We start from the raw sequence: 14,803 nt of genomic DNA, 5'->3' as shown, positions 1-14,803 counted from the left end.
TGGCCCAGGGCGCGATCCTGAAGACCCAGGATCGAACCCCACATCGGGCTCCCGGTGTATGGAGCCTGCTTCTGCCTCTTCCTGTGTCTCTGCCTCTCTCTCTCTCTCTGTGTGTGTGACTATCATAAATAAATAAAAAAATAAAATAAAAAAAATTCCTTCTCCTGAGACCTTGCAGGAATAACTATTTAGGAGGCCTAATGAAGCAGGGGTGTCGCTGCACACAAAGCTTGTCCTGCAACCTTTTAAAATTTTTAAAAAAGTTCCATATAAAAATAAATATTTTTCAACTGAAGTTAACTGTAGCAAATATGTCCATTAAACAAAAAGAAAGAAACCACATACATAAATAGGGTTGTTTTGTGTTAGTTGCCTTGTGTTCAAAGTCATGATGTGAAAGAAAAGCAAATCTTATTTTAGCCACACGCTGCAGGAAATAAGGAGTGCCCTAATTTCTGCAGTGTTACTGATCTTTTCAATGAGGAAATACCAGGCATCAAATATTTAGATTTTAGAATATTTTAATATCCATTTCTTGAGTGGATGCATTCTGAAAGAATTAACAATTTAAAAAGAGCAGAGTGAAGGAAAGACGGAAAATGCAAACAGTTGGTTCTTGTTAATTTAATTTCAGGTTCTAGGCATGATGTGATTTTCTGAAACAACCAGCCAAAAAATGCTTACCTCAAAAATCTAGAAATGCAAACGCAGACAGATCTTTGGAAACTACAAATTATTACAGTCCACGTAGCGGGAAGCACGCGGCCCTCTGGCTCTCAGTGTCGTGTGCAAATGTGCAGGTGTTGCCTCCGTGAGCGGAGTCAGTGTTAATGGAGTCGCGTGCAGGTGTTGCATAATCGGTGTGACTCTTCAAGCTACTTAAGGGCTTCATAACTGATGCTCTACATTTGTTTGCACTGGATAAAATTATGTGTGCGTGTGTATACACACACACACACACACATATGTATAATTCGATCTGACTTGGGGCCAAGAAAACAGCAATTGTAACTCAAAGCGACTATTTACACACATTCAATTCTGAAGTATTGCTTCCTGACCTAAGTTCGTAGGAGGTATTGCCACTGTGAAGAGCACATCCATTGTATTGGTAGCACTTGAACCGCTGCTTAGGGACCTGTCCTCAGTGGCTATTTGTTCAACGCCAACAGAGTTGGATGCACAGCATTTCTGTTGCAGAGATTTTGTGGTCCTGCGTTGAGGTATGCTTCAGGGCAGGGAACCGGGAAGGACCCAAGTCGCCTAGTGGCCCAGAGAGAACATCTGTACTGGTTATTTAGGAAGGCTCAGGGTGTTTTTTAAAGACAATTTGAAACTCTGGGTGAGCCATCCATCAAAGGCTCCAATTTGCACATTGCTGGACCAGATCACCAGATGTTAAGACCATCTCCCTGCAATCTGCGGCTTCCCAGGATCAGGAATCACAAACATCTTTGCAGGAGGGGAAGAAAAAAGACAATGTGCTGGGGAGGAAGCATGTGCAGAGATGGACCTTGTAGATAGAGCATGTTCTGAGCGGAACAGCAGAGACACAGGTGACTCGTCGGCAACCACCCAGCCCCTTAGCTGCTGCCAGAGCTAAAGAGCCTGAGGACAGAAGGCAAAAGGAGAGGATCACACTCAAATACATGCCTTAACACTGATGGGAGAAGCCCCTAACATGCCCACAGTCCCTACAGACAAGGACAGTGTCAGGTAGTGTTTTAAAATAAAGATAAAAATCCTGCAGTATCTTATAAGAATACATTCTTTAGAAGCAAGAGGTATTGTCACACCATCCTTCCTCCAGCATTGGAAGACCAACAAACTGACAGTAAAATCTGAAGGAAGATCTTAGTGAGAATGCTCTCGACTCCCTGGGACATCAAGATCCTGGCTATGGCTGCATTGCTGGGAGGCCATCCCATACATGTCCTCCCGGGGAGCTGGCCAATCAGAAGCAGTATTTCCTGATGCCAGAAATGGCAGATTCTGTATGAATTGAGGGGCGTGGTAGGGGTTTGCTGATAATGGGACTTGATGTTGATGTGACAGTTATACAGAGATTTAGCAGCGAAAAGAAAATGCACAGGGTATGCCAGGTATGCCAGTGAAGATCTTAACAGAGAAGGAGCTAGTCCTCAGATTATCCTGTGAATCGTACACCGAGTCACCTTGAAAATAACAACAATGCCTACGGCAGGGCAACACTAGCCTGAGTTCAAGTCTACATACACTCTGGACTCAACGTGGCAAAACATCACAGGCAGGATCAGCAACAGGGGCCCAGAAGTGAATCTCCTTAGGTTTTCTAGACTTGCCCTGGTTCAACACCTCACGTGCATGCAGATGACTGTGTCTCTACACACAGTGTGAGAACTCCATCTAAAGGGGGCTGGACTTCACTGGGTTCCATCCTGCCACACAGAAGTCCTGCACAAGCCAACAAGAGCAAAGGACGAGGAGCTTCTCGGATGTGTGGGAGCCAAGTCCCCCGGGCACTGCCTGCCCACCTTGTGCTCAGCCCAGGCCTCCTGCCTCCTGGGAGCAGGGCTCTGACTCGACCCCCGGAGCAGGGAGGCTCCACAGGCATGGATCTGCTGCACACAGGACAGAAGCAGCAGTGCTCATTAGGTTTATCAACTGTGACCCAGTCGGCCTCAGGGCACGGCCGTTCAGGTCTTGCTCAGCCCCTTTTGGTGGGTGGGGGGGACCCAAAGCAGCTGAAGCTCTAATGGACATCTTCTCATCCTTCTGCTGTGCCCTCTGCCTATGTCCCTTCTCATACTTCTGCTGTGCCTCCCCAGCCTATGTCCCTTCGCCAGAATGACTTGGCGGCTCCTCCCCAAAACACACATTTCCTGATAAATAAATAAATAAATAAATGCAACCCTCAGACGTTTATTTTGAGCTTCCCTCTCAGAGGATTCAGCTTCAAAGGCAAACCCCTTCGGCTCCCAGCTGGAAGACCCCTCGGTTTCTGGGGCAAAATGAAACACGGCTTTTAAATACCTGAGGCCTGGGCTCACAGGCTCTGCTACTGGTTAGCATCTGGAATCTTGGCCTGCACACAGAGGAAGCCCTAATGCCGCGGGGCTGGGGAGCGGTGCACCCACAGCCCCGAGGGCCCAGGTGCTCTGGAAGGCGCAGGTGGGGAGGGCACAGGCCGTCCTGGCTGGCTGCTGCTCGCAGCCCATGCCCCCCCACCTCCCCTCACAGTGAGTTACTGGCACTTGATCTCAGATTCATAAGTGAAAGTGTGTGTGCGTGTACATGTTTACATAGAAAGGTCAGGTCACTGGAAAACACTATTATGTATATAGAAAAAAATAAACCGCAAAAACATTGTACTAGCAAAAACAAAACAAAAAACAAAGACCCAAAGTGTCTTGTGAGAAAAAGCAATAAAAATGATATCTTAACCACAGCTTTTGTTTTAAAGTCCAGCAATACCCAATGCTGCGATCTCCATGGGTGGCCTCTGTCCCCAGATGCGAGGGCACAGTCAGCCCCTGAAGGCACTTGTTCTCCTCCATGCTGCTGAACGGTCACACCCAGAGGACAGGGCTCCAGGGGAGAAAAAGCAAAGAGACAGATGGGAACAAGCCCTGAATAGCTGTGGCGCACACAGACGTCAGGGTAATGACCACATGACACCACGTCTGGGGATGGAGGCGGTGGCGCTCGAACGCACAACAGGCAAGTACAGATGTAATTGTGTTTCGAGGAGCAGAGCACCGTGGCAGCGATGGGTGCTGCGTCACACGCTCTTGGAAATGTTGAGCCTGGTGAGCTCACTGGCTTCTTCCATGCCTGCTTCTTCACAGTCACTTTTCTCTATGGCTTTGCCAAATCGACATCTTTCTTCAGCTTTGACAGGCTCTTTCCATGGCCTCTTAGAGGACAGGTGAGTGTCCTTGGCCAGCACATTGTTTTCGGACCCCAGAGACGTCTTGTCCACGTTCTGTACAGAAGGCACCAGGTTGGCGATCTCATCCGTGGGAGACCGCCCGATGCTGCCATCCACCTGGACTCGGATGTCGGGGGAGATGGACAGCTGGTGCTGTGGCACGGCCCCGCTGTCCATGCACTTTGGGTATAGGTAGGTCTTCATCTGGCCCTTGCCCTTAACGTTTACTGTCCCCCGGTAGTCGAAGTCGTAGCCCATCTTGCTCAGGACACGGTAGCTCTCCTCACTCACCTGGATTCGGCATTCCACCCCTGTGCTGTCCATCCTGCTGGCGATGTTGACGGTGTCGCCCCAGATATCATACAGCAGCTTGGTGGTGCCGATGACCCCGGCTGTGAGTGGCCCGTGGTTGAAGCCAACCCTGAGCTTAAAGTTGAACCACAGCATGTTGCTGTTGAAGTCGTCCACCACGCGCATCATCTCCTTGGCAAACTCAAACAGGACCTGCAGGTGTTCTTGCGGGTGGCTGCCATCCTGGCACTGCGCGCCGTTCAGCCCGGAGGCAGCCATGTACGTGGCCCCAATGGTCTTAATCTTTTCGATGCTGCTGTAGCCCGGCCTGCTCAGGAGCTCATCAAAGTCCCCGATGAGCTCATTGAGGACCCGGTAGCACTCCTTGCCCCCCTCATAGTTCTCCTCATAGAACTCACTGAAGTTGACGATGCTGGCAAAGATGACACCTCCACTGTCATGGTTCTTGGAGTAAGTCTGGGAGACCTTCAGCTGCTCAGCCACATGGTAGGGGATGATATTTCGCAGCAGCCAGTCAGCTTGGTCCCTCATGCTCTGGATCTTAGTGCGGTGAAGGTCCGCCTCCACGTCCCCGTGGTAGTGCAGGCGATAGCTGACCTCAAATTCTCGATTCAGGAACCAGACCAACAAGAGCAGAAGAAAGAAGACAAGAATCACCTCCTGGCCAATCAGGCTGGCGGTTCTGCCGTCACGCGGCAAGGAATTATTGCACGGATTCCCCTCGGAACTGGAGAATAAAGAGAAGAGAAAGGACGTGCCTTCTTAAGTGCATCTTTTAAGGGAGAGGTTGCTGCTCAGGACTTGCAGGTTCTGAAACACCCAGCTAACCAGCTCTCTGCACCAAGTTCTGTGGAGTTCAAAGTGTCAACGACCCGCAGCCACAAAGCTACCCAATCCTGTTTAGCTGGCTGGCTAAGGTGTGCAGAGATAAACACGGACTTTTTAAATTGACTTCTGAGTAACTACTCGGTGACTGCGTTTTTTCAGGAGTCTTTAGCTCCTTGATTTTAAAAATCTTTTCATTTCTACCAACTTTCTGTTTTGAAAATTCTAAACATAGGAAAGTTAAGAGGCTAGTAATACGTTTGTACACCCATCTCCTGGATTCAACAATTGCTGACATTTTCCTGCTTTGTTCTTTCCCTCTGTCAATGCACACGTGTGCACACACAGCTTTCCTGATGAACATTATGAAGGTAAGCTGCAGACATCATGACACTTCCATCCTGAATATTTCAGTCCCTGCCTCCTAAGAATAAGGACATCTCCCTATGTAACCACACTACTATCATCATACCCAAGAAATTTAACATTCTCTGACATACTCATTTTTTAGATTCTTAATCCAACTTTAGTTCTGAAAGAGGCATAATTTTACAAAGAATATAAATTCTCTATTGTTTACTTGTATAAAGCCCACTAAATGTACCATTATCTCCCTACTGGGTTAGTTCTGTTTTATCAAAGGCATTTAAGGCAGTGTTAACATTTTTACAAATAATATTATACTTTTAAAAAAAGTTTTCAATTATTTATTCATGAGAGAGAGGCCGAGACATAGGCAGAGGGAGAAGCAGGCTCCTCGCAGGGAGCCCAATGTGGGACTTGATCCCAGGACCCCGGGATCACGCCTTAAGCTGAAGGCAGACGCTCAACCGCTGAGCCACCCGGCATCCACATGACCCTGAGATCAATACCTGAGCTGAGATCAAGAGTCGGATGCTTAACCGAATGAGCCACCCAGGCACCCCAATATATATACTTTTAAGAGTAGTACCTTGTAAGAAACTCAAACAGCATTTTAAAAATGGTACAAAATAAGTGTCTTTCCTATGAGAAAGTTGTGATTTTCTTGTGGTTGCAAGAAACTGTAATACATGGATATGCTGTAACAACCAGATTTTAACCCTGGGCATTTGGGCTGTGTCTATCCCTTACCTCCAGGGAATGCCGCTGGGATGACCCTATGCAGAGAAGGGAATCTGTCTGAGGGATAAGCTATTGGAGTTGGAAATGCTGAGTCACTTCAACTACTGCACATTTATGATTCCTTTAGAAATTTCCAAATTGTGCTTCTCCTTTCCGTTCCTTCTAATAACAGCCTGCTCTCGGTTGGGGGGGGGGGTGCTGTTCTGTAGTTGGACAGTACTGATGAGCAACAGCTGTGACTGAAGATTGACCACCATTACCCCCAGCAAGTCTCTTTGAAAGCTTCTTATTTAGATGTAATGTTTCCACTTAAAAATCCTACATACTCATCAGAAGATATTTAGAGGAAAACATAGAAAGAAGATTCACCCATATGGATCATCCAGAGGTAAGTTCTGTTAATGAGCCTTGTGTTTCCTTCTTTTCTTTCTTCTGCTTGTTTACAAAGCAGTGGTTGCTCTGTTCACATAAATTCTGGGCCCTGATGTGCTCCTAAAGCAGGCATCTAGGTTTCAGGTGGCAACGGGCCAAGTCACTCTATGAATAAAATTATATATAAAATGGTGGGGTCCTCAGTTTAGACAGCTCCATGGCACCGAAAACTTGATTCTGTAATCAGGGTGTTTAATAATTTTACTGTTACCTGTGACTTAAGGACATTAAAGAAAATAGTGAAATTGACCAATCTGGCCATAATGGTCCTCTATGAAACATGGTCACAAAAGCCCTGGACTGTCTCAGCTGGACCACTACAGAGTTCTGGAACCCTGGGCAAGATTTCTAGGTCTCAATCTTCTTACGGGTAAACTGAAGATGGGCTAGAGTATTGTTAAGTACCTACTGGCCTCAGATTCTGTGCAGAAAGGAGTTAACACAGCAGGCCTGAGGCTGCCACCCATAGAAAGGCCTACTGGCAAGGGTGTCTGAGGCTGGCATCAGGATCTTGGATTTGGGGAGATTCTCACCCCTCTCCTTGATAAGAAGGGCCTATTGTGCCTAGAATGTGACTTCTGAGTCTGGAATTTTGGTCCATGCCAGCAGAGATGCCTATGTGATCAATCTCTAATAAAAACCCTGGGTACCGAGTCTCTGATAGGCTCCCCTGGGAGACAACACTTCACCTACACTGTCCAAACTCAATGCTGGAGGAATTCAGAACATCCTGGATTACACCACGGGAACAGGACTCTTGAAAGCTGGCATCTGGTTTCCTCTGGATTCTACTTCATGTACCTTGCTGCTAATTTTGCTTTGTGTCCTTTCACTGTAATAAGTCACAGCCATGAGTACGACTCTGTGTGGAGTCCTGAATCCTCCTAGCAAATTCCTGGTTCTGGGGGTGGTCCTGGGGACCCCTGCCATAAGTTCCATGACTTTGCCCCCATGAGCCAGGAACCAAAAAAAGGCCTCCATGGTAAGACAGATCTATTTATTCTTCCAACTGTCATTTAGCCAAATGGCAACACATATCATGAATCTCAAGTACTAAACAATTAACTATTTTAGATGATCAAAACAGATTTGTGTCTAGCCCTGCAAGCCCTCTAACTGGCTTGAGAGTAGAGACAGAATCTGCAACAGGTGGCAGTAAGTATTGTCTTGTGTGAGCCCATCCTGTTGGGTTAGGAGGTGACCTTTCTGTTTCTCCAAAGTGGTGATATTGAGGAACACCCCACTTTATGAATAGACATCACCAAGGCTTAACATCATCCTAATGGTCCAACCAGATTTTGTAGCCCTGCGGCGGAAATGGGCAGCTGCTCACTTTCCTCCCTGTTCTATGGTCAAGGCCAGCAGTGTGGCCCGACTCTGGAGAGGGGCACAGGCCAGATCCTCTGGACAGGGGAGGGTAATTGTGGAGCACAGGACAGTGTGAGAGAGGTTTGCTTTCATCTTTGTTTAAAAGGGGAATCCTAATACACAGATTTATGATTAGTGACCAACGGACTGCCATGCAACAGAGATCTGTAACAAGCAGGTAAGATAATCACTTCCCATAGATAACCTGTATTTCTCATTCCACTACAGAAGGAACAACAATGGTGGTCCCATTTCTAAGTTCCAAAAAGAGGAATTTTATGGGACTAAATGCAAGAGTCAATTTATGACTTAATAGCTGAACATCAAGTCATAATTGGAAGTTAAGAGTAAAATAGAGTATAATCTATTATCATGGAGAAGAAGGATTAAATCAGAGAGAAAAACAGAAAACAAAGATCACTCATGGTCCCAACCAGCTGAACATGGAATGTGTTAACATCTTAGTGAATTTCAGTGCCATGTAAAATCTATGCCTACAGACGCGAGGCTGGGGGAGCTGCCACGCTGGGACACAGAGGGTGGGGCTGGGTGCTGGTAATGTTCTGTTTCTTGGTCCGAGGGGCAGTTGATGGGATGTACCCGCTTGTGAAAATTCATTGAGCTGTATTCTTGTGATTTGGGTACTTTTTTGTGCACATGTTATATATTCACCAGTAAGCTTATTATTAAAAAAGCTAAGTGTTTTGTTTTTAAATACCTTAGTTGTGATCCTAAAAGAAACAAATTTGTAGTCTGCCTTTGTTCCATACTTTATTTCTCCTTCCCAGTGTCTATATTTCCACAGATTTACTTTTTTAATTGTATAAACAGAAAAAAAAGTCATTCATCACTCACTACCAAGTCATTACTATGACATATCTTACATTTTTTTCATATATATATAATGAAATACAGGACATATGCAATTTCACATGATGTTTTTCTTATTGCTGCATTTTAACAGTGGCAATATCTGTGTACATGAACATCATTTAATTCATTTCTTTTTATTGCAACTGAAGTTGCTGATGAATTTTCAATGTTATCAGCCATTGTGATCAACATTTTTGGACAAGTGACCTTTATCATATGCTGAATTATCCCCTCGGTAGATAAGCAAAAATAGAATTATTAGGTCAAAGGCTATGAACACGTATGTAGATCATCAAATTACTTTCCAAAACTATGTGCCATTCTGAGGAGCAACGAGGCATGGCAGAAAGAGCAGGGCCTGGTAGTGAGGGAGGCCAGGGTTTAAACACTGCTGATGACTAGCTGCATGACCATAGATGGGTTCCTTAACTTTCCTGAACTTCAGCTTCCTCATCTGGAAAATGAGGACAAAGTCACCTAATGTGTCAATCATTGTGAAAAATAAACCATACGTATAACTGCCTGGTACCTTAACAAAGCAAATACCCACTCTTGTATGAATGTGCCATGCCCTTGCCTGCCCTGGGTATTCACACTCTAACATCTTGAAGGTCCGATGGAAAAGACCACAAGGAGTTTTTTGTTTAAATGTGCAATGATTTCAGTAGTAACATCTTTACCTTCTACCTGCATTTCCTCTTGTGAATTTTTTTTTTTTTTTGGTTTTGTCCTTTATCGGGCCTTAGCTCTTCGTGGAACGGCCCATACATACTTTTCTCTACCTAAATCCCCCCACCCCATCAATGTGTCAGTCAGTTTTTTATTTCTGTGCATGTGTGGTTCTCTGTATTATTTGTAAGATTGGAGAGTTATCTCTGTCTTAGAGATAATTCTATTTTTTCTAGATTTTTATATAGTTTTATATAATTTAATGTTTATTTCTATTTAAATTTTAATTTGACGTTCACAGTAAAGCAAGAGTCTAACCTTTATTATTTCAAACCTCTAATTAGAAATTTCAAAATATTTTAGGAAATTAAAATAAGTACTTTCTTAGATTTGAGAGATTTCCTTTGTAACCTGGTGAAGTCTTACATAAAATGAAGCCAAATCTAGTATATTCTTAACAATCATTTTCTCAATAAGATAACTATGATTTGGTATTTCAACAAGTAGGTATTTTCCACTTATTCCTTTAAGAATTACACATAATTATTTTTATTCAAGATATGACTGCTTTTTATGAAGCTGAGAAAGAAACAGTACTCATATAGTTGCCCTCATTTGTTCAGACATAAGCATGATGTCAAAAGCTTACCTGAAATTCTGTCCTGCATCAAGGTGTGAAATTACTATGGAACTGAAATTAAAATGCAGAAAAATATTATTATAAAAAAACAAGGTGTTATATAAAGTGAAACTGAGAAGAGTTAAATAATTTCCTTTTTTTTAATGTGTAGATTAAGTCAGACAATTAAGGATCGCTAATTCTTTATTATAATTTGATATTATGTGTTAACTAAAAATCACAGCCACAGAGATAGTGATGCAGCTAACAGGACTTCACAAAGAGCAAAACCAAGAAGTCTCTAAGGCATTCGCATGACAGTGAGGACTTATCCACATGGTCCCACAGGCTAGAAACCAGTCATGATAAACAGCGATGCCCACTGACTAAGGACTGATTTAGGAACTGCTGGAGACACTGGCGGACCTGAGAAGCCAGACTATCCTACTAGGGTGCCCAAAGCAATCAAATCCCAGTTCTGAGGCACAGAAACCACATACAATAAAAAAACTCTGGGTGTCGGGGCAGGACCTGTGACCCAGTACCCTTCCCATATCCCCCACAGCTTCTTCTGGGATCCTGTTGCACCTGATACCCCCCAGGTGGGCAGATCAACCCTGTACCCCTATACTTCCTGGTCTGCTAGATCCACTGGCTCCCACTCATTACCAATAGGGACCTTACACAGCTTCTGCAAGCAGGTCCCCTGGGCAGCAGAGGCGAGGGGACAGCTAGGAGTGGCTTTAGCATCACAGGCGGTGTGTCCTCTTCTCTCCTTGCCCATGCATGACTGTGACACTGTCCTTCTCCATGTGTCCATGTCCCCCTGCAAGGCTGGCATGGCTCTCAGAAGTCCCTTCCCCTACACAGGAGGCCTGTCTGGATTTTCGTTCCCCATTCCCCATGCTTCCTATCCTGTGGGGCTCAGTGATGATGACCAGGTGAGTGGGAGAAGTACCAGGTAGAGGGGAGATTCAGCTGCCAGCCACACCCCAACATCTGCTTTTTGAGTTCTGGGCAAAGGTGATGGAGTTGGTCCCTCATCACTCTGGTCCCTCCTGATCTAAGTGGAAAAGCTCCGCACCAGTGACTGAATGACCACAAACTGGCTGATGGGGTATTTGTGATGGTTCTTTTAGAAGGTTAAAAGGCAATCTGATGAATTCCATGCTTTTGGGAAAGAGCTTCATAATGACCCTAATTCCAGATGGCCATAACTTCAGAAAGGGAAATGCATGCTTTGTTCTGTTTAAAGTAATTTAACTATTCATTAAAGTTTCCTTTCAGATGCTGAATGATAGTTCTGCTTAAAATTCCCTTTTGATCTTAATTTGCAGGAAATGTGAGTGTCTTTCATGTCGTCATTACTTTATTAAGTCTTACTGAGGAGAAGGATGCTTGCTCTGTCCATTACCGACCACTGCTTTGGTAATACCCAAAGATACACTAGAGTGGTTTCATACTTGATATTGTGACAAATCGGATCATTTTCTACTTCTGAACTTATTAAAGCAATGGTTCTCAGCAACAGTAATGCCATTCCTAGGGGGCATCTTGGAAATGTTGGGGCTCCTTCTGGTTGTCATAATAATTTGAGGAGCCAGGAATGTTAGATGTCCTGCAAGGCATGATGAAGGAATGCCCTGTGTAGCTGAAATATCCTGCAAACCTAAACCCATAGTAATTATAAAGAAGCCATTCTTTAATATGTGCTAATAGTAAAATGTTTTTATAAAGCATTTATCCAAAAAAGTCCAATATTTAAGTGAAGTTTTTTTTAGGCGAAGTTTATTACAGAAACAGAAGCTTAATGGCCTTAAGACATTATCCTGAAGTTTCTGAACCACTCACTGTGACAATTATTCTCTCCAACATATCACTGTATCCCCAACTATATATTTAGTTGAAAAAAGCCAACAGCCACAAAACCAATTGCAAATGTGCAATAATCATTTTGAGACCTATTTATACAACACTAAGAACCAAAAATGATTCAATTAGTAGGACACATAAAAGACAAGGATCTTATTGGATTTCATTATTATAGGATGTTTTAATATCCTATGTATTATCATTGCTGTCCTATACATTTTAATATCCTATATATATCATTGCCATCCTATACATTTTCATTTTTAAGTTTTTTTGTAGCACAACAGTAAGAATTGCTCCTATCTCTGGGGTCTTTCACACAGACCCCTTCTCTTCCCATGCCATCCTGTCTACACCTTGGCACCTACCAGTGCAAGGATTTTGAAGGCCATTTGAATACCAGGAACTGAAAGTATTATTCAATATGTGGAAGGACCTCAAAATAAAAGATGTATTTCCAGTGACTGGTCATCACTCCATTTCATGTCATGACACACATGTCACAAGAGTGAGTCCATATTTATAAATGAGGTCTTGACCACATGCAAAGAGCACCTACCTCTTCACTTCCTCTCCTCAGCAACCTACAACCTGTCTGGGTGTGTTATTCTTACTCAAATGAGGTTAGAACAGCTTCCTCTTTGCCTTTTCATGTCTCCCTATACCTCTACTTCTTCTGTTTCTTGATCATCTCATATGAAATGGCTCTGGTCCTACTTCTCCATTATACTAAGTTCAAGCATGTGTCTACTGCACTGTCTTCCAGGGCGAGGGGTAATCCCCCAAGGATGTCTATAGGCACATACATATTATGTCATGAAGAATTATTTTTTTTCTTTTTTGCATATTAGTCTTCAGACATTTCCTTAAGTTGCTGACATTGTACGTGTTGGACACCACTTCATGTTGTGACAGTAGCCGGCAGAGGAGAGGGAGAGGGTATCGGCATGGATGTGAGACATGTGAGGTCAGGAAGGGTGCCCCAGCTGGCAAGGGTGCCAGATGCAGACCACAGTGGTCGACGTACCTGTCAGGGCACAGGGAGATGTAGAGCAGGAGCAGGGGCCCAGCCCCGACAACGGTGGCTAAGGAGGACCTCATCCAGGAGCTCAGCTGGCAGAAGTTACAGTAGTGCACGACGGTGATCAGGACAGCGGAGCCCGTGAACACGGTGAACTGCAATGAGGGGCTGGCGTGGTTACTGACCCATCCAACCCTTGCCATGTGCGCCCCTGGCCTCGCTTCCAGCTGAGCATGCTGAGATCAAAGGATTCACTTACTTATATTTCTTGCAATATAAAAATACCATGGATATCACAAAGTACCTGGCAGTTTCAGGGACAGATCATAAATCACTGGGTTAATAGTCCAGAGCTTTAGGCTACAAGCTTGCACTGGCACGAAAATTCTCCTCCAGAGGTGTGGAGACTGCATATGTCATTCTGGAGTAAAGGAAGGTAGGCCACCCATTTGAGAACCACCACTGGTAAGTGGTTACCTTTACAAAGCCTTCCTTCAGGCATCCTGCTACATGCCAGGGGAAGTGTAATTTGGTGTTAAGAGTATCAAATGCTGTCAGCCCGCCTTGTAGCTCATGTTACACTCACTTTCACCAAAAGTAGAACTTTCCACAAGGGCATTATTAGTTCACTCTTCATGGGGTTTAAGTTGGAAGCTCCTTCCCTGACCAAGAGCAACTGGACTAGGGGCAGTCACCTCGCTGTTGCCAGTTTGACAGGTAAGCACGGTATCTCATCTGGAAATGTGGGACAGATGCTGCTTTGTAAAATGCATAAGAAAATAACTGATTTGGAGCAGGGGAGGCTGGAGAGGGGACATGTGAACTGGGCAGGGCAGCTTCATACCCATCTCTACTTGACTGTGGTCAGTGACAGGCTTGAGCATCTAGAGAGGCTGCATGCTACCCTCCCTGCCTGTTCCTCTGTCCCAGCCAATGCTTTTAAGAAGACAAGCTCAAAGTGCTGATGAAGAGTTTGTTACCTCTTATATTTAAGTTGCTGTCCTAAGACATAAGGCTTATTTAAAAAGAAAAAAAACAAGGGCATCCTGGAGAGCCCATAAACAAAGTCACTAGGCCTTTACTTACGTGTATGTTTGTCTCAAATTCAGACGTGACATGTGAATAGACTGCAAGGGCAGGGAGTGACACCAGGATGGCCCCAATGAAATGGCGTGGGAGCCAGCCAGCTATCCATTCCAGGAGGCGCTTGGTACAAGCCATCACGTCTTCCAGGAAAAACACCATCCTGGGATGAGGGGAGAAAGGAGAAATCGCAGTGGGTCAGCCTGCCCAGGACGATGAGGGCAGGAGACCCAGCCAGCGTTGCTCCCGACTCTTTTTTTTTTTTTTGCTCCCGACTCTTACTTATGTGGCCTCCATGGGTCAGGGGGGCAGGAAGAGTCCCTGCCTCCTTCACTTTCAGTTGACAGTAAGTGAATTGGACTTGCTCAGCCCATCACACCTTATTTTAAGGTCATGTGTCATCATGATAACACGTGTTTTTACAAAGCCAAGCATGAACTTCTGTGGGTCTCAAAGTAGATGTAAGGACCAGGAACACCCATGAGAGGTTACCATTAACTGTCCCAGGCTGCTAGGGTGAGAGGTCTCCAGCGGGGTGCTTTGCAGGTGTTTGGGAATTTGGCAGGGCCTTTTTGGTTGCCACAAGGACTGAAGGTGCTGCTGTCATCTAGTGGACAGGAGCTAGGGATGAGAGGCCCACTGTAACATATAGGGAGGCTTGTCCTGCATCCCACAAGACTGCCACATGCTCCCTGGACACCTACAGAGGTGAAAA

The 14,803-nt window shown here is 44.8% G+C and overlaps 1 protein-coding gene across 3 annotated transcripts in view; it reads right to left on the bottom strand.

Moving 5' to 3' along the window:
* Nucleotides 1–503: 503 nt before the first annotated feature.
* Nucleotides 504–14,803, bottom strand: part of ADCY9 (adenylate cyclase 9) — a 121,683-nt gene continuing 107,383 nt past the window's right edge. For 2 of the 3 annotated variants that reach the window (XM_025416701.3, XM_049110960.1), the window contains exons 8-11: nucleotides 14,092–14,251; nucleotides 13,012–13,241; nucleotides 10,143–10,184; nucleotides 504–4,949 (exon numbers count right to left, since the gene is read on the bottom strand). In XM_025416701.3, the coding sequence (XP_025272486.1) occupies nucleotides 3,761–4,949; nucleotides 10,143–10,184; nucleotides 13,012–13,241; nucleotides 14,092–14,251 (1,621 nt within the window). In that variant the 3' untranslated portion in view covers nucleotides 504–3,760. The remainder of the gene's footprint in view (nucleotides 4,950–10,142; nucleotides 10,185–13,011; nucleotides 13,242–14,091; nucleotides 14,252–14,803) is intronic. The other variant, XM_025416703.3, reaches the window with a different exon arrangement.

Source organism: Canis lupus, chromosome 6, assembly GCF_003254725.2.
Source record: "Canis lupus dingo isolate Sandy chromosome 6, ASM325472v2, whole genome shotgun sequence".
In the NCBI taxonomy this organism is placed as follows: domain Eukaryota; kingdom Metazoa; phylum Chordata; class Mammalia; order Carnivora; family Canidae; genus Canis; species Canis lupus.
This window is presented reverse-complemented; position numbering and strand designations above follow the sequence as displayed.